This window comes from Schistocerca piceifrons, chromosome 1 (assembly GCF_021461385.2).
Source record: "Schistocerca piceifrons isolate TAMUIC-IGC-003096 chromosome 1, iqSchPice1.1, whole genome shotgun sequence".
NCBI lineage: Eukaryota > Metazoa > Arthropoda > Insecta > Orthoptera > Acrididae > Schistocerca > Schistocerca piceifrons.
Genome location: NC_060138.1, coordinates 549,454,311 through 549,475,325, shown reverse-complemented (window position 1 = coordinate 549,475,325; position 21,015 = coordinate 549,454,311). Strand labels below are relative to the sequence as shown.

At 42.1% G+C, this 21,015-nt stretch overlaps 1 protein-coding gene across 1 annotated transcript in view; it reads left to right on the top strand.

Moving 5' to 3' along the window:
* LOC124749659 (dipeptidyl peptidase 1-like) overlaps positions 1 to 21,015 on the top strand; it is a 54,162-nt gene that overhangs the window by 12,224 nt on the left and 20,923 nt on the right. The window contains exons 2-6 of the mRNA XM_047248972.1: positions 3,194 to 3,345; positions 3,426 to 3,578; positions 8,723 to 8,865; positions 13,084 to 13,209; positions 15,554 to 15,740. Coding sequence (XP_047104928.1) covers positions 8,723 to 8,865; positions 13,084 to 13,209; positions 15,554 to 15,740 — 456 coding nt within the window. The 5' untranslated portion in view covers positions 3,194 to 3,345; positions 3,426 to 3,578. The remainder of the gene's footprint in view (positions 1 to 3,193; positions 3,346 to 3,425; positions 3,579 to 8,722; positions 8,866 to 13,083; positions 13,210 to 15,553; positions 15,741 to 21,015) is intronic.

The following is a 21,015-nucleotide window of genomic DNA, read 5'->3' as shown; positions in this document are numbered from 1 at the left end:
ATCACTGAACTGTTCGCAGTAACACACTCTCTGCCTTATCTTCTTATTCATAATGAATCCTACTGCTATTATTCCATTTTCTGCTGCTGCTGATGTTACTTTTACTCGTTTGACCAGAAATCATTGTCTTTTTTTCATTTCACTTCAGTGACGCCCACTATATCCAAATCGAGCCTTAACATTTCCATTTTCAAATTTTATAGCTTCCGTACCACGTCCAGACTTCTGTCATTCCACGGCGCAACTCGTAGAACGTTATCCTTTCGTTGATTATTCAGTCTTTTTCTCGTGGTCACCTCCCCTTTGGCAGACTCCTTTCGGAGATCCGAATGGGGTACGAGTCCGGAATCATTTGCCAAACGAGAGATCATACTGAAACTTTTTCAATTACGGGCCACATGTCCTGTGGGTACACATCACGTGTCTTTAATGCAGTGGTTTCCATTTCCTTCTTCATCCTCATGGGCAAGAGAGTGTCCTGAACAGCTTTCCGCTCGTTGACGCTCTTTTGCAAAACCGTTAGCTGAATTAGGGGACTTCTTATGACGTAAGCCGTCGACCACCATTGCTGATGATTTTCGTTCAAAATTTAAGCAGTGTAAAGTTGGAACCCCGGACCAAGAACGTTTTGGTTACTAATTCAAAATCGCTGCTCCTAGATCGCGGTGTTTATAACTTAGACAATGTAACCTACGCAAGGACATGTCCGGAATTCAGCCTCAGTCAGGCAAAAAAGTTTGTTATATATAAGAATATTTCACTGACATACGAAAAAGTCATGTACCTTCGATTTCCTCTGGCATGTCCCTATCCGTTTCATCGGTATCAAATTTAACGATGTTTCACTTTGTATCCTAATCATTGTGCTAGGCATTCTTACATTCTTTTCTTCATGATCGAAAACTATATTCTAATGTTTCTATTCTGCGAACGTGTTTTGTGTGATTATAGTGCAGACGAAGAGAAGTGCATTGCCGATTCACAGACGAAAATGGAAAGCGGTGCACCGTGAATTTCTTGACCGAACCCCACAAAAATTGGTACTGCAGTATTCCGTGATTGCAGAATGTGTTGATTAATATTTCTTCCATATTTGAGATTATATTCAGTACAGAAAAAAGCCATTCCTACAGATGATGAAAAGTGAATATGCCATGGCTGCTGTGTGTCCGTGTGTTTGTGTATATCGTTCAAGCTGTTTTCAGGTGGATTTCGTAACACGGTGTATCCAGAGAGCGTACATGTACAGCTCCTGTTGTCTTTCGGACTTTGAAAAAAGTTGAATCAACTGTACGATTGATACGGGAGCATTAGGCCGATAGAGAGCACAAAAAAATGGTTCAAGAACTACTTAAACCTAACTAACCTAAGGACGTCACACACATCCATGCCGGAGGCAGGAGTCGAACCTGCGACCGTAGCGGTCACGCGGTTCCGGACTGAAGCGCCTAGAACCGCTCGGCCACGATAGAGAGCACAGAGTAATGACTGCAGAAGGGTGGCGGCGAGATGGGCTGAGGACAACAGTGTGACGAGAATAGTAGGGAGGTGTCTTTCCAGAAGGACCGCACTACGAGAAGATCGTAGGACTGTTGGACTGGCTCCGACATTTAGACTTTTGGCAACAGCTGGTTACAGGCAAAGTGTCACTAGCTACCGTTGGGAACAGACTAGTACACGCTGGTTTGAGACGTGGATCTACAATGCGTCGTTTACTGTTGACGCCAAACCACCGACGACTATTTGTGGCGGTCGTATCGTCTCCACCGTGGCCGTAGACGACGTGGTGAAAGGTCCACCTTGTGGATTCGTGGTGTGGGAAGCTATTGGATATGACAACAGGACTGATGTGGTAACTGCCGAAGGGAGGTGGAATGTTGTTTGTCAAGAGTGGTAAGCCCTGTTCCTGTACCCTTTATGACCAGGGTGCCAAATGGTTGTTTCAGAAAGATAATGCACGCATGACATCATATTGCAGTTGAGACCATGAACGCCTTGGGGAATGTACGGATAGTTCACTCGCCTACCCGGTCTCCTAGAGGATGTCTGGGATGCTGTGCAAAGACGTACATTTTCATACCAGTCTCCAGCCAGCAATCTTCGTGAAATGACACGGAGTGTGTTTCAAGGATGGTGAGGAATTCCTCAAAATCCTCACGATGACATCCGAAGGCTTTTTCCTTATGTGCCACAACAAACACCATGTGATTATAATTAAAGTGGTGCTGCTTACAGAGGTCCGTTGTGGACTTCAATTGTAGCATGGCAGCGAAACTTGGTAGATATTCTAATAGTTTAATGGGAACGATCTGATCTGGAAAAAAAAATAGTTCCAATTTTGGTCACCAGGTGCAAATCTGGCGTTTTCGACGTCTCCTATGCTCATATAGAACAAACTGCGTAAGCAGCAGTTAGTAATAAAATCAACATTACGGTTTTCCAATTTGTTTGGCCTTTTTTGCCCACGTCTTATTTCTAATTCATTACGTATGAAACATTTTCGTACGTCTCTCTTGCTTTCAGAGCGACAGATTCGCTCCTGCTGACCAAAACTAGAACTAAATTTTTTCGTCATGAATCGGTTCCGCGTTAAGGCATTGGAATGTGTAACACGTTTCGCTACTGTACGATAATTACAAGCCATATGGGACCTCTCTGAGTAGCTGCACTTTACAACTACCCGGTAAAAGAATGTATTCCTACCCGTTAGGGTATACCTGATACTGATGTTTGACATCAGTTCCAACGTCAATGAAAGTTTTATCAAGTAAATCCGTGATGTGACGAACATCTCCACAAAGTTTGATAAACATCGGACTGCTGCTCATGGTATAACACTTTATGTTCCCATCAATGTATTTCGTGCCTAAATAGCACCTAAGCACGCTTTAGGCTTTATTGTAGTACTGGCCACGAGAGCGATTTAGGTATGTACACGACGAAATTTGCCGTTTGTAGAAGTTGGAATCTGGCTTAATATTTTTAGAGAAGACGGAAGCTTATAGATGTATTTTCGTGTGATTCACGGTCTACAAAGACGTGGAGGTACCTCAGGGAAGCAGTTACGTTTTGTAAAAGCCTTGCATGTGGATAGATAATAATTTATGCAACTTCTACCAACTTCAATCTACCCTTGTCACAAGAAATTGTTGTGTTTCATTATTTTGAAAGAAATTTGTTTATTTGTCCAAAGATGCCGTCCAGACAGTTACGGTCGACTTGACGTATCCCAACATCGCTACTGACCAGTTTGGTAACGTGGGCACCTGGACATTGATATACAACCAGGGGTTTGAAGTGACCGTCAACGGCAGGAGCTACTTCGCATTCTCTTACTACACCTCGGTAAGATTTGATTTACGGAAGTAGGTTAGATTGTTAACGTGGGGCTAAATATGCTCACTGCTGACACCTGATGTTTCCAGGATAATGGCACAGTAACTAGTATCTGCGACCGTACTTTCAATGGCTGGTCGCATGACGTCACGCAGAGGCACTGGTCCTGCTACTACGGTGTCAAGAACTCGCCAGTCTCCAAAAAGACCCACGAGGATCCGTTCGCAGCAAAGCCGAAACTGGTAAGATACGCTATTCTATTGCGTAATTCTACTAATTCAATCAAAACTCTATTAAAAAAGAGAATGAAGGATAGACCTGAGTGTTCTGCTGACTAAGCTCTCTAGAGAGGACATGGAGGAGGACGGAGAAGGGGAAAGCTATGGCGTTCTTAAGGAATCCTTCCTGCTGTTGCCTCTGTTAATACAAAGTTAATACAATACGAACAATCGAATATATGTGTCAAAAATAAGATTCTGTACATTCGTTCCAATGGATACTTACCCAGTAAGTATGTATGGAAGGTGGCTAACGTTCTTGCCAAAGGAACAGCAAGACATGCAGGAGCCTATAGTGTGAATACAGTATTTCTAAACCAGGAATGATTTTCTTACAGCTAAATGTTCGAAAGTACCCGCATATTTCTGTGTAATGCGGAATTGTCACGAGAGGCCAGTATGAAAGGAGGCGAAGAGTATTCTGTTGCAGTTAAACCAATTACAGCCCTCGGTCACAAAATTTAAGTCCTTTGATCAGGTTTCAACACTTCCATGACTGCCTTCATCAGAAATTGAATATTCAAATTGGCCTATAACATAAGTACAAAATTATGGGAAATTTTTTTATATAGAAGTGTAAGTACTGTTTAATTGTACAAGAAAGAAACAGTACCCACAATTCACATGCTTGAGGATCCGACTCCAGAATTACAAAAAGAAGTCAGGTCAGCTATCAATAGCGCAAAATTTCTAATCAAACCTTTTCAGAAGAAAATGCTTATCAACATGAACCCTCAGCCCCAAAACTTCGGTCTCAATTTAAAATTCACAAACCTAACCATCCGATACGGCCGATTTCTAATATTATGACTAGCGCGTACAATGATTTAACCAAATTTCTGCATGAAACTCTGAAAAAATCATTCTTCTTCAAGAACAATTATTCCATTCCCAATAGTCACGCCTCATTCCATAAAATAAAAGATTTAGAAGGCAGTTCAGATACCAAGTTGTTTTTACTAGACGTCAAAAATCTTTATACTAACGTTCCCGTACAAGAAATGCTTACGATCGTAGAAAAAAATTTACGTCATTTCAAAAAAATCTTTAAGATGAACAAATCACAGACTTCATGAATCTAATCACAGTCGTAGTCAAATACAACTATTTTGAATTTAATGAACAATTGTGCCACCAATCCGACGGTCTCGCTATGGGAAATCCGTTAGCTGGTATTCTTACTGATACTTTCATTAACTCTCTAGAAGAAAGGTTTTTCAACTGTTTTTCAGCTTCAGCACTAGGAATTCTCTCCTATTTCAGATACGTTGATGATATTTTAGTCATTTACAAGGGACTTGCTGATGGCATTGACCGTATTTTCAATCTCTTTAATGAAATTCATGAGATAATTTCTTTCACCATCGAACTCGAAAACGAGACCCGTCAATTAAACTTTATTGACTTGACGCTCACAGTAGAGGAAAATAAAATCTCATTCAATGTTTTTCGTAAAGAAACATACACTGACCAAATCGTACTTCCGTCTTCCATGCAACTACAAACTCATAAAAACGCTTTTTTTTTCTCTCTGCTATTCATAGAGCTACTTCTATTCCACTCTCGAAAGAAAAATTCAATGAAGAGATTAATTTGCTCCAAACGACAGCAGTTAGTAACGAATATGAACCTGGCCTAGTGGATGACATCCCTAAAAAGAAAACTGTTAAAAGAGTTACTACTCTCGGCACCTCTATCATTGAATATAACTCAAAAAAGCATTTTTCTATCCCTTTCTCGGGGCCCATCTCGTATTAGATTCAATACCTTTTTTCGTCGTAAATATAACCATACCCGTTGCCTTTTCTACCAATAATAATTTGAAGAAAAACTTCATTCATAAGTTAAAAACGACTCGTTACCCTTTGGAAAATTCTGGCGTCTATAAGTTTTTCTGCGACACCTGCTGTTCTTACTACATTGGAGAAACAGGACCTGCCTTTACAATCAGATATAAAGAACATCTTTTAAGAAGAAATGGCACTAGCACCCAAAATTTGTCTTTTGCCGACCATCTTCTGATTACAGGTCACGCGCCTAAAACTGTTCACGATATCAACATTTTGCACTCCGAGAAGAAAGGACGTAGATTAGATATTCTCGAAGAATTAGAAATTTTTAAACATCTTTCTCTAAATGATAGCCTCATTCCCAATGATCAGGTACAATTACGTAATAAAATTTCTTCAACTGTATAAAGCTGTTACTTGATATTTGCTTTCGGGTTTCCTCTTGCAGTTACCGAAATGTTTTTTTCAATCTAAATCAGCTCATAATTTTTCGTTTATTAAATGGTTTATATCGTTTTTCTACAGGCTGTGTCATTCAGCCCTCTTTGTGTTTTCTGTAATGGTGTTTTCATCCTTTAAACTGTACTTCTAAGCTCTGATGTAGAGAAAATGTTACCGTATCTGCTGCTGTCAAACAAAATATTACTTTTTACGTCATGCACTGAATAATGTTAATCATGATATTCGTCTGTCGTTATTTGAATGTTAAGTAGCCAGGTTGTACTTGCGGCTACTAGATGGCACTCTTGGTACCATGTTCACCTGCTCGCAGTTGCTAACGCGGGCGACTCAGTCTGTTGCTACCTGTGGATTTATATGAATGAGCAGCCCATAGTGGCGCGCCTTCCACGTATTCTTTTTTAAATTTTTGTGACTGAAGCCTTATCGCTTGATATTTATCTTATACGTGATATGTAAATACTGTTTCTTCCTTGTATTGTTAGTCATTACTTAAACTATTATATAAAAATTTTTCCTATAATTTTGTACTTATGTTATAGGCCAATTTGAATATTTAATTTCTGATGAAGGCACCCAAGAAGTGTCAAAACCTGGTCAAAAGACTTAAATTTTGTGACCGAGGGCTGTAATTGCTTTAACTGTAATTTGTAAACGGTCACTGACTACGCAGCCATGTTTAAAACTTCAAGTATTGTGTTGTCAGAAGAGATTCAATACCAACAGAATGGGTTGGCCAGCAGAGCCCAGTGGCTTCAAACATGGACTATTTAACTGGACGTCACCGGAATAAGAAATCCTTGAGTGACATTTCAACCCTTCTAAAGCTGCCCAAATCGACAGTTGGGGATGCGATTTTGAAATGGAAACGTGAAAGAACAACCACAGAGAAACCAGTACCAGGCAGACCTCACATACTGACGAGAGGGACCATCGAGCATTGCGGAGGTGGCTGTAAAAAGTAACGTGAAGTCAGCAGAAAGGAATCAGTTTTTAATTCCAAATTGTTACCAGAAGTCCAGTTGGCACAATGACCACGCGTAAGAGTTAAAACGAATGAGGTACAATATTCGAGCAGTTGCTCGTAAGCCACGCTGTACTGCAGGCATTGCTTAGTGATGCTTGAGGTGACGACAGGATCGACGCCACTGAACAGTAGGTGACAGGTATCGGGCGATTTCGAGTGATTAATAACGTTAGATCCTGTGGCTATCCGATGTAAGGGTCTGGGTTTGGCGAATGCCTGGAGAACCTTACCTGCCTCGTGAGTAATGCCAACAGTGAAGTACGGAGAAGGTGGTGTGACGGTATGGAGGTGCTTCTCGTGTTTATGATGTTGCCTCCTGTTGCCCTTAAGAAAATGCTAAACGGGGGAGGGTATCAACACATTTTGTAGCATCGCTTACTGCGTACAGTAGAGGAACAGTTCGGAGACAAAGAATGTTTGAAACTTCATGACAATGCATCCTCTCATTCCTGAAATGGATGTCCTGTCCATAGTCCCGATATGAACCCAATGGAGCGTCGCTGGGATGAGCTGGAACATCACTTTCTCCCCAGACCCCAGCATCCGACACTTACTTGAAAGTGTCCCCTGCAAAGCTCAAACCGTCATAAAGGTGAAGAGCGTATACACTCCTTATTTATGCCCACTAATAGCGTTTGGATAGCTTTGATCGGATAGTGTTTATCAAGAAATTTGGTACGTACTGTACCTCATTTGGCATCTTCCCTCAGACTACTATAGAATCAGAGTTATACCCTTTGAGGCCTAGAAAGGAGTTAAAGTATCCTCAATTCACATTATGCAGAGAGTGAGATGGTGAAGCGGTATAACACAGAAATACAATGTAGGGAGTGCTCAATTAGAATTCCGATGCTACCGCTTTTCTAACTGTCGTTAGTGCTTGTTCACATTACTCCTGTTGAATAACAACATGGTAATTCAAAGAATCACTTTTAATATCTTTATTCATCATTACCAGTATTCATATTGCTCCATCGTGAATCATCTTGCACATAATGACATAACACAAGCTTAGTGTTTCAGCAACAATCTTATACGGACATTCGAATCCGTCCACCTCGATCCCTAATAAAGGAAAGTTATGTTATGTATATTTTGGAACACTGCAAATTTACATATGGACTGACATTGATCTGAACGCTTGTGGAGCGTCTTTTCTGCTTCAGTTTCTAATTGGCGTAATCATCAGAGTACAGAATATAAATTATATTTACATTTATTCTCAGCTTTTTACCAGAGGTTCTCTGAGATTTACAAGCCATCATTACAGCGCTCATACGTCTCTGGGCAACTATTTTTACGAAAACTCAGTTATTAACTGCAAGACGTTTATCAAAATCATAGTACTGTTATTATCAGTTACCATTCGGCACACTGCTGTAACGGTTTGTATTTCGTTTGGATTGAGACTAATTGCTGACTCACGAATCTTTCATGTTAATGCGGTTCCATTTAGACACTTACATTCATATCACAACGACCTGATTCAGCACATTTATGTAATTTGACTGACACTTCGTAAGTTTATTTACTATCACTTAATTACACTTCAGCATCTCGCATTAAATTTGCCTATGCAATCTTAAAAAAAATTTTGAATTGCGTAATTTCGACGGACATATAGGAAAAAAGGTAATATTTTAGTTTTTAGTGTACTCTAATAACTTGTAATCTTTGGCACTACGATGATACCAAAATATTTGACAGTGCACACTAAATCTTCAGGCTTTATCTAATAGAGCTAGGCAGTTCAGAAACTCAAATGTTTATCTTCGATGCTTACTACATACCAGCATTTATTGGAATATAACTAAGTTATCTTCCTGTTGCAGATGGCGCAAATAGTTGACGTTTTGCAGGAGACACGTTTGGTAACTGAAATAAACAAGTCGCAGAAGTTGTGGAAAGCAAAGGTATACGATAAGTTTGTAGGAATGACAAGAGAAGAGCTCATTAATATGGCTGGAGGCAAAAGGTAAGCCTACTTTCAAGAGAATTTTGCAATGGCTGAGATTCTAATCTTTTCATTCAATAACCAGAAAGACTAAATTAGCTATTATTCAGTCTCAGACGACCATCTAACAATTCTGCATGTCCATCTAAACAGAATGATCGTTTACCATCAACTTAGGAGGTCCTTGACAGGTCACTAGAAATCAGGCAGAGTGCAACACTACAAAGTTTTGATATAAACTAAGTATAATATATTGCTAAATAGCATGAATTATTCTAAAACTTCTCAATAATGCAATATTTTCGCCTGTCAGATAATATCCGTTCTCAACTTTGTTACTTCGTAACATCGGCTGAGAATAACTTGAGATATATTTTCGAACTTTCGAAGCACGTAACAGTGCGTCTTCCGTGCACAAGATAGACAAACCGTGCCGAATGGGCTCATGGTTATTATGTCTTTTTGCCGTCCGTTCTGATAGCGGCACGGTAGCCTTTGCAATATACTTCAAACAGTTATGTTCTAGAATGGTTCCAAGAGGAGAAAGTGCCACCTTTCTCCACCTTTCTCTTGCATTCTCCCCCCCCCCCCCCCCCCCCCCCCCCGGCCCTCATCTCCTCGCCGCCGTTTTCTTGTGTATGCCTATGGTTAGACACGTTTTGGACCACTGTGACGAAGCCAATTCGCATTACCGCGATATGCTGCCGAATTAAAGGTGCTAAATTCCACAGCGGTGGCGATGCTGACAAGATGTGCATGCGTCGCATAAATATAGCTAACAATACTGGCATTCTTCAACTCTAAATTTCACTTGCGAATGGCTGGGTGTTTGTCAGTGGGAAAGTGGTTGCAGCAAGTTAACATCTTTCGGGTGAAATCGCGAAATATCATGGAATAGGCAACATATTATTATCTTACAACAATTTTCATCATGCTTGTGTACGGGCTACTTCCGACTGTAATTCAGATTATTGCTAAGTAATTGTGAAACAATGTTGACTTTAATATTACTACATATCTTTATACACAGGTTAATTAAGCTGTCTCTACCTATGGGTTTTATGCAACCGGCATTGAATTCAAATACCACAAGCAAGATTTTCATATTCCCTCCTTCGTTACATAGGAACTATTAGCCCTATAGAAAAAATGAACAGGACCTTTTTGTAGGAAATTTAATGTAGTTAAATTTTGTACGGGGACACCTTTTCGCTGGAGGCCATTGTTTTCGAATTATTCAAGAGAAACGTGTTTGAAGGCGGAGCTGAAGAGACACGCCTCTTATGGTCACTTTTGTGCGTTTTTCATGAATAATTCGAAAACTGCGGCCTCTAGCGGAAATGTATCCCAGTATAAAATTTAACTACATTAAGTTTCCCATGAAAAGGTCTTATTCATTTTTTCCTGTAGGTCTTGCAGTTTGCATGTAACGAAAACTATGAAAATATCGCACGCAGTTTTTGAAGGCGTTGCAGGTTATATAAAACGCATAGGTAGGGGTAGCTGAATCGCGCTATACAGGGTGGTCCATTGATAGTGACCGGGCCAAATATCTAACAAAATAAGCATCAAACGAAAAAACTACAAAGAACGAAACTCGTCTAGCTTGAAGGGGGAAACCAGATGGCGCTATGGTTGGCCCGCTAGATGGCGTTGCGTTTTGTTACACAGGAACCCCCATTTTTTATTACATATTCGTGTAGTACGTAAAGAATTATGACTGTTTTAGTTGGACCACTTTTTTCGCTTTGTGATAGATGGCGCTGTAATAGTCACAAACATATGGCACACAATTTTTACGAACAGTTGGTAACAGCCAGGTTTTTTAAATTAAAATACAGAACGTGGGTACGTTTGAACATTTTATTTCGGTTATTCCAATGTGATACATGTACCTTTGTGAACTTATCATTTCTGAGAACGCATGCTGTTACAGCGTGACTGCTTGTAAATACCACATTGATGCAATAAATGCTCAAAATGATGGCCGTCAACCTCAATGCACGTGGCAATACGTGTAACGACATTCCTCTCAACAGCGAGTAGTTCGCCTTCCGTAATGTTCGCACATGCACTGAGAATGCGCTGACGCATGTTGTCAGGCGTTGTCGGTGGATCGCGATAGTAAATACCATTCAACTTTCCCCACAGAAAGAAATCCGGGGACGTCAGATCCGGTGAACGACCAATCCACCTGTCATGAAATATGCTATTCAATACCGCTTCAACCGCACGCGAGCTATGTGCCGGACATCCCCTGTATACGCATCTATAAAGACGCCCGCCGCTTTTTGCTGTTTGTGTGTTTGGGCTAATCTCAGGAGTTTCTGTAGGTATGGTTTTCACACAGACAGACAGGAAGGTTTTTCTGTATAATTAATACATATTTCGTGTCAGTTAGTTGAACTAAGACGATCTTTGCCGACGAAGTCGTGATTTATGAGAGCTTTTTTGAACTGTGATGATTAAATCATTTAACCCTTTGTTGCCTGACGGTACTTAAAAGTACCAGTAAGTTTTGACTCTCATTATTTTCTCGTGGTGCAGTTTCGTGATCTGAGAGCCTGTCGGTGCGTAACAGTAACTCTGCTCTACTGTTTCATAGTTGTTATTGTGCAATACATAGACCTCTCTGGCGGCCAGAGCTTGAAATTGTTTTTCGCGTGCCGCTGTGAAAACAGAAGATTGTATGTGCTTGTTTCCATGGTGTTGCCTGAATTTGTGCGCAATTTATTGAAACTTCCGTTGAGTTTTCCATTGTACGTACTTACCTTCTTTGTTTTTTTATAACAGTTTGAAGCATTACGTTACAAGTGAATGAGATAAAGTGGAAAATATAAGGCGGACTTATTAGTACCGTCAGGTTGTGCGAACACTCTATTGTAGCAACAACGCGTTACCTCTCACTAGTTGTTCTGTCCACTTTTTCTCACACAGAAATCCGTAAATACATTTGCCTGTGGAACAATTAGAAAAAACAGGAAAGGCTTTCCAGGGAATTTACCTAAAGAAAAGTGTCTAAATCAAATCACAGAGTGTCATCTTTAGAACTAACAGTATTTCAATGGAAGGAAAATAAAGTAGTGTACTTTGCGTCAAACTTCCATAGCACCGAACAGAGCGTAGTGACAAGAAAACAGAAAGATGGAACTAGTGTGACTATACCATGTCCAGTTATTGTATGTGATTACAATAAAAAGATAGGTGGTGTGGATCATGCAGACAGATTACGTTCAACTTATGGTCTTGACAAGTGATCAAAGAAATGGTGGCACCGTCTCTTCTGGGGAGCAATAGAAATTGCTTTTGTCAATGCTTACGTCATTTTCAGTGATCTACATGGGGCACTGCCACTGCTGGAATTCAGGCGTGCTGTGGCACTAGGGCTAATGAATGAACAGCAAGTGCCAAATCTCCAAAAGAGAAACTCTGGTAAAGATGAAGTAACTCTCCCAAAGAGAAGGAAGGATAACTTTTCTGTTCCGAAGGATGTATGTCTTGGCAACCGAGGAAACCATTTTGTAGTGTTCAGTTGTAAAAGAGGACGATGCGAAATGTGTGCAAAAAATAAAATTCAGTCGAGACCACATTCACAATGTAGTACATGTAAAGTGTATTTGTGCTGCAATGAGAAAAAGAACTGTTTCCTACAATTTCATGAGGTATCACTAAATATGTGATACGTATATACTGTCAAAAATGTATAGCCAAGTTACTATGTATTGTGAAGTTGCTCTAGAATAAATTTATGCGAAATTTTAAAAAAAATTCAGAAATATCATATTTCTGTTAATTTTCTAATGTAAAAATATTTAATATTTATGTGGAATAAAGTACAAGTTATAAACAATGGAGCATTTTTCTGCGCATGTTGTGATTCTGTCCATGGAGTCTGACGGTACTTCTGAGTACCAGGAGAGAAAAAAGTTGCAAAAAATAAAATAAAATTTTACAAAAAATCCTACCGTCATTTGAGGCCACAATAGCATAAATTCTGCAAAGAAAATGTTAAAAAGTAAAAATTTTCTTATGTCAGGAAACAAAGGGTTAAGTAATGCTAGAATTTAGAGTTAACGTTGTTCTGTCAGTTTTAATAAAGTTGTCCGGCCTTATATGCTTGGTACTACCCATACGAAGTCGGCTTCTCTTATGAAAGGAAGATAAGTAGCCCTAACACTAGTCGAAGGGACGATGCAGTCAACACGAGTGACAGCGGACGGGTGTATATTCTTTTTGCAGCACGTGGCTGGCAGAGAGGCCGGAGCCCGCACCTGTGACGGCGGAGCTGAAGCGACGCGCATCCTACCTGCCCAGCCAGTGGGACTGGAGGGACGTCGATGGCGTCAACTACGTGTCGCCCGTCAGGTGAGCCTCCTCCTGACCAACTGGAGTGTGCAGCTAAGTTGAACGTCAAAAAGTCACTACGATCGGCAAACAAAGACAGTCAATGGTTTAGTCCGACTTCCATTCTTCTTATGTTGACTGGCAATATGTTAGATGACAGACTAGTAAAGATCGCATATGGTGAATTGTTTATTGGTATCCGATCACTCAGCATGTTTTGAAAATTCCCAGCAGATTAAATTGTGTGCCGGACAGCAACTCTCAGTCTTGCCATTAATTACAGATCACACTTCGCAGTGGAGTGATATATTCACTCTGAAAATATAATCAAATGGTTCAAATGGCTCTGAGCACTATGGGACTCAACTTCTGAGGTCATTAGTCCACTAGAACTTAGAAGTAGTTAAACCTAACTAACTTAAGGACATCACACACATCCATGCCCGAGGCAGGATTCGAACCTGCGACCGTAGCGGTCTCGCGGCTCCAGACTGCAGCGCCTAGAACCGCACGGCCGCTTCGGCCGGCGAAAATATAATCGATAAGCCATTTCTCCGCGATCTCTTTCCTGGCAGAAAAGGTCTTCCGTGTACGTAGTAGAGTTACTGTGAATCGCGGGAAGTGTGACGGAGGTACTGGCCGAAGCACAGCTGTGAGCATGAGTCTTGAGTCGTGCATGGCTAGCTCAGCCAGTAAGGGAAATGGCCCTGAAAGGAAAGTTTCTGGACTTGAATATCGATCAGGCACAGTTTTAATCTGATTGGAATTTTCGAAACCTACATTCCACTTCATTGTGGAGTCACAAAGTTGTACAAATGTTGAAACATCCGCTCTTGACGTCTACATCTACAATCATACTCTGCAAACCATTATGAAGTGCATGATAGACTTCTTCCCACTGTACCAGTTGTTAGGGCTTCTCCCCGCTCCATTCATTTGTAGAGCGCAGAAAGAATCACTGTTTGGAAATCTCTCTGTGCGCGCTGTAAATAATCTAACCTTGTTCTCACGGTCCTTACTGCAACGATCTGTAAGGGATAGTAGTAATCATATCAAGACGGTCCTCGGAACTTTGCGAGTAGACTTTCTCGGGCTGGTTAGCATCTATCTTCATGCGTCTGTAATCAGTAATTAACGTTATTTGAAATTCTATTACATATAGCATTTCAGTGGTCGTTACCTCAGGGTTTCACTTCTGCTTTCGTAGACGCAGGCGTATTAAATACAGCACTGTCTGATACTTTGAGCTAGCAGCGACCATAAATAAGTAAACACCGGTCGATGTCAGTCAGTTTATATCGATTTCAGTCACTCCCATCAGCTTCTTCAGCGAGGGTCGTCTTAGAGAGAACGTAAAATAGATGAAAGACATTTACTGTGTTAGGCAAATATTACTAAACACAGTAAAAGGTTTGCCGTTGTGCGTACAGGGTATTCATATGCTTCCCCAAAGCAGGCACCTTAAAATTCTATCGTCAAATGGAATTAATCTCTTTTTCTTTCTGTGTGACTACTTTTAACAACGTCCTGCTATTTATCAGGCACCCGTTTGATTCTGTCGTAAGTTGAAATTGATCTCCTGTTGATTTGTTGCTTTTGACAACGTTCTTTCACAGTCCGATATCCAGATTAAAAAAAAAATGCTATTTAGTAGTAATCCATCTTTACATCATCGTTGGTTCAGGGCTCATAACCTACACACACACACACACACACACACACACACACACACACCGAAAGAGAGAGAGAGAGAGAGAGAGAGAGAGAGAGAGAGAGAGAGAAAGAGGCGAAAGTATGGCACTGGCAATTCAGATTTTCATAGTTGGTGCAAACATTAACGCAAACATAAACAAAAATCAAAGAAACATAGTCTGTATGTTAAATTACGGATACCTCATGATCTGAAACGGTAAATTTGCTTGTCTGTTTTGTAACTTACAGTTTTCTAAACTGTGGGAATACATAAACCAGCTATAATTTAATACTGACTGAGGAATTTTCACCTGGTCAGTACTCCTTGATTATATACCATTTAAGCTTTACTCCATACACTCTTCCACAGAACTTAATCGACCTCATGTACTTTCAAATAGTTTTCCACAAAAATTCACATGCCATCCCTCAGCATTTCTCCGTAACGTCACTCCTACACTATTTAAACTCTTTCCCGCTTTATCTTCACTGAATTACACGGGCAATGTTTTCTCTTTGCCCTTAGCACTAAAATTTACACACATCAGGTACCGTAAATAACAACACAGTACGGTAAGTATGAAAAGAAAAACAGCCTCGGCAAGAAAAATTCTGCCTCAGCCTGATCCGTTGTTGCTGAAGTGTCGCACAGTGAGAGCGTCTTTATTTGCAGGAACCAAGGTAACTGCGGTAGCTGCTTCGCCTTCTCCGCGGCCGGCATGCTGGAGGCACGCATCCGCATCCAGACCAACAGCACGCAGCAGCCCGTATTCTCCCCGCAGGACGTGGTCAGCTGCAGCCCGCTCGACCAGGGCTGCTCCGGAGGGTTCGCCTACCTCGTGGCCGGCAGATATGGCAAGGTACACTATACTCACAGGTTTATTACCAGTCCTTAATTGATGAATGTTACTGTCACACTGATCCTTGGCTGAACACTAACAATACCAAAAGTTGCAGCGCCTTAGGGTAGTGTTTCCCATATAGTCTGGGACCAGAATGAATTTTCACTGTGCAGTTGTGTGTGCACTGCTTTCAAACTTCCTAGTAGATTAAAACTCTGGGCTGCACTGGGATTGAACCTAGGACCTTTGCCTTTCAGGGGAAAGTGCGAGAACTACCCTACCACGATTCACGACTCACCCTGCAAGCGCAACTCACGCACGACCCACCCTCACAGCTGTATTTCCATCAGTACCTCTTCTGCGACCTCTTAAATTTCACAGTAGTTCTCCTGATAACCTTGTGAAGCTGGTACTCCTAGAAGAAAGAAATGTCCCGGGTTCGATCTGGCACACATTTTTAATCTGCCAGGAAGTTTCAGTCTGAGACCACTACCTCAGATATCGGCCAGTACTCCTGTTGTGACAGCAGTCACGAAGGGCTGTATTGAACGCCAAATGTCGGATTCTTCAAGACGGTTACGTAACCACAAATGGCAGTATTAACGAAAATTACCACTTTCATTCAAGGCACTATACAGAAGCGATGTAGAAACACTGATATGATTAATTTGTTATAAGAGACTTGGTGTCGGAAATGACGGTAAATACGCCAAAAGCGGATGACAAATGTTGAACGTGTAACGTCAGCAGATGACGTACTTCACCATATGTGCAGCAGTTTGGCTTATAGATGTTACCCTCGCCGATAGGGGAACAGTGCTAGGCCCTACACATTGTTCCACTAGGGTACTCTGTACTCATTCCTGTATTGTCCGATGTGATGCGGTAGTGCTTGTGGTAATACACTGGTACGATGAACTGGTGTACATTTACGAAAACAGAGTAGTCTAGTGGAGCGATGTCTAACACTGCCCACTACCCGCGAGAGTAGGATCGACATGCCCAGCCAATGCACATGCGGCGAGGTACGTCATCTGGTGACGTACATATTCAACATCTGTCATCCACTTCTGGGGTATTTCCCGACATTTGCGACCCCATGTGTTTGATAGTAAACTGCTATGAAACTCGAGGGTAACCACTAACAGAAAAAATGAAATGAGCGTATGGCATCGTTGGCCGAGAGGCCTCATCCAGGGAAGTTCGGCCGCCAAGAGCACGTCTTCAGTCGACGCTACATTGGGCGACTTGCGCACCGGTGATGAGGATGAAATGATGATGAGCACAACACAACACCCAGTCCCCGAGCAGAGAAAATCTCCAACCTGATCGGGAATCGAACCCGGGCCCGCTTGCATGGGAGACGAGCACGTAAGCACCCAGCTATGCACGCTGACACCATTAATAGAATCTGGAGGTAACTGCTGAGCACTTCATCTCACTGGGGTCACAATTCCACTTGCTATCGTGGAGACGTGCAGTCTCCTAAATATGCTTGAGCAACCTGTTGCTTGCCCTACTCTATTTTCCTAAATGTGACTGGCGTAAGAAAAGAATGCAGTGATTTTGGCGCTGCATGTCTGTGTAGCGCCCTCTGCGAGCCTGAGCGTAAACGTGTTACTGTTGTGCTGTTGATGTCTACTGGGTAGACAATCTGGCAGACCTGGCAGTAATGGCAGGGGGACTAAGCCCTAGGGTGCAGAATCCCCCCTCCCACGCCCCTCTGCCTAGGGAAAAGATGGCGGTTCAAGAAGAGGGTTCAAATGGCTCTTAGCACTATGGGACTTAACAACTGAGGTCATCAGCCCCCCAGACTTAGAACTACTTAAACCTAACTAACCTAAGGACATCACACACATCAATGCCTGAGGCATGATTCGAACCTGCGACCGCAGCAGCCGCGTTGTTCCGGACTGAAGCGCCTAGAACCGCTCGGCCACCGCGGCCGGCAAAGATGGCGGACCCATATCGATGTCGTGGGTAACAGCCTCAATGAGTGGGTCAGTGGGATGAAGTCTTGCAGTCGGCAAACATCGACCTGCATCGGGATTGTTTGGAAGACAGTAGCACTGTCCCTGTCCATAGAAATGTGGCCATGAGGTGGAGAAGACGCTGGCTGAGGCTGTCGTGGGTCGCCCAGGTCGACATACGAACGGAGAGCATCTGGAAAAGAAAATGTGAGATGTTTTCCGCATCTTGGACGTAGCTAATTGAGGTGCTTTCTGGTAAAGGCCTGATTGTCAGACATGGAGTAACCCAACAGCTTGTTGATTCGAGATGGCACCCAACATTGCTTGCCTAAGTAAAATAAAGAGGCAAATAACCTATGAAGTAGTTTGAACTTGGGTAGATGCCAAGCTGTCTGTGGACCACTCTGGCCGACGAGCTTTACAACTTTACGATAGACAGCAGTATCCTTTGGGTGGGCTATGTAACTCTACTACTTGAATATGACCATCTGGTTTCTCTACAGACGCAATTGGTTTAGCCATTGGCTGTTGCTGTTTGGTCCAATGACACCTTATTCCTGTAGTAGTTGGAATTCAAAGTTTGTCCTTCAAGACAAAGGGAATGTTTTGCACTCTGAACAATTTTGGTATTGCTGAACACTTTAGCGTAATACGTGCTCCATAATCCCTGACAGAAGTAGTTTTGCTGCCGAAGGTAGCTGCGAACCTGTGTAAGAGGCACATAAGGTATGTATGAGGTACTACGGCCAGCAGTTGATTGGCTGAGTCGTGCTCTTCCAGTCACAAATTTGAGAATAGGCTGAGAGCACGAATTTTACTAGCGCCCTGCTACTTGACCACTAACAGCTTTGCTGAGGTTGTTGTATCCTTGCAAGGTACATTAGTACAGAACTGACGGCAGACTGATATGCAGTCATTGTTGTAACTGGCCAGCTGACTCTGAGCCGTGGTGAGCTTAACTGTTCATAAGACTGTCAATTGAGAATTGTGGATGAAGGACCTGTATTAGTCTGGAAAATGACAAGGGTGCAGTTGATTGCTACGTCACTACTTGAAATTTTTGTGGACCATGGCAAAACTACGTTTACCTGAAAGTCTTTCTAAAACGGAACCCACTCGTCAGTACGACATTAATGTACAGCTGATGTGCAGAATTACACAGTTAGGCCTTGTGGTGTTTCTTGTATACACTTGGTCCTTTGAAAATAACAGTCATCACACTGGTGCATTATAAAATAACTAAGACAAGAGCGTAACTTCGTGGGAACTTGTTTTCTTGCTTTGCCTAGAGAGCAGCTGGCTTTGTCCGGCCCGTCACGTGATCTGGGGTGGTGTGAACGCTCTGGGCTGCTGCGCGGTGTACTAGTTTGAAATACGGTATGATCGAGAAATCATGCAATGCCATGGACAACGTCACTGTTTGTTCAAAAGCACAGATGAGTGGTAAACAAGCGTCTAACCTCAATAAATCATTTTTCAGAAATTTGTCGGCTGGATGCAATAGAATAATCTTCCACAGTAATGAATTCAGGTATGATTGCTTCTCACTGAGACAATGGAATTTACAAATCGCACGTTAACCAATGTAATTAGGCTAACCACTCACACTAACTTTGTCCGTTTTCTTAATTCAATCGCAGAGAAAAAATATGTATAACCGCACTGCATGTGTTTGGGAATCATAGTAAACTGTTTGCTCTCTTTCAACTGAACGTTTATTAATTCACTAGGCTCTACCTCATGATTAAGCTTCTGAATGAGAATGTACATATCACCAAAATATGCATGGGGAAAGGCTCTTTGTTGCTCTTCACCTGTGATTTAGTGCCTGCGTATGTAGTTCCGATCTGGCCACGTAGTTGAGCCACGGCTCCAACTTCTTGTCGAAACTGGGAAACGGCGGAAATGGCATTCTCATCGCTTGGGCTAGGTTAGCTTTCGGGTGGGACAATTTTGCTAAGATAAACTCCTGTGTCCTTTGCGCATTTTGCAGGAGCAATATTAATTACATTGCGATATCCAGTTTCAGAGTTACAAAACTGAAACGGAAAAGCGTCTGATCAGAACAAATTCAAGGAATTGGCAGGAAGACCAAAATATTTCACTGAGAATAGTTCAAAAATATGCTCTGCATGAAGTAACCACAACTGCAACGTAAAGCCACTCGGGGCAGCCGCGCGGTCTGGGCTTCTTGTCAAGGTCCGCGTCCGCGTGGCTCCCCATGTCGGAGGTTCGAGTCCTCCCTCGGGCACGAGTGTGTGTGTTGTCCATAGCGTAAGTTAGTTTAAGTTAGATTAACTAGTGTGTAAGCTTAGGGACCGATGACCTAAGCAGTTTTATCTCATAACATCTAACCACAAAGTTACAAAAAAATTTTGCAATGTAAATTGTCACTCAAGTAAATTATCAAACATCCGTGCCGCCATTTTTTGTGAGGGCAGTTACATTGCACCCCAAATAAAATTCAGTTTCTCCGAGGTCGCTACGCAAGTGCAAATAATGGTATTACCGAGCTTCACCAAGTTTATTCAATGCACAGTATATAGTTCGAGTCGTATGGGTAGGTTGTGTATAAAATACATTAGTTCACTGAAAATCACTTAGAAGCAAAATCCAAACTGGATTAATTATATGTTGCTTATTCAAAGTCCTGTCCTAGATAGTAAGCTTGCTAGGTGTAGTTTACTCTATAAATTTTCATAAACCGGAGTAGAAGTTTGGCAGGTTGCTCGAAGGTTAATCCATGACCACTGTCAGGCAACTTGTGGAAAACAGGTCGTAGAACTCTGAGGTAAATGCTTATCACTGCAGTAACAATTCGACAGACTATCATGGAACCGTGTAGGCTCTGAAATGTTGTCTGGGCTGAACGTCACTCGACCAGCTCTATTTTCTTACACAAGACAAGATTAAGGAAACAGTGCAGCAGTGATGGTGCCTTCTATCCCGTGTTGCACTTCCCACGAGCCTGACTGCAACCATGTTGCTGCTTGTTGTGTTGTTGACGTCTGCCGGGTAGGCAGCCCAGCAGACCTCACTGTACCATAGGGGGCTTCAGTCCTAGAATACAAAAAAAATGGTTCAAATGGCTCTGAGCACTATGGGACTTAACATCTATGGTCATCAGTCCCCTAGAACGTAGAACTACTTAAACCTAACTAACCTAAGGACAGCACACAACACCCAGCCATCACGAGGCAGAGAAAATCCCTGACCCCGCCGGAAATCGAGCCCGGGAACCCGGGCGTGGGAAGCGAGAACGCTACCGCACGACCACGAGATGCGGGCCTAGAATACAACAACTCCCAATTTAAATGAGACCC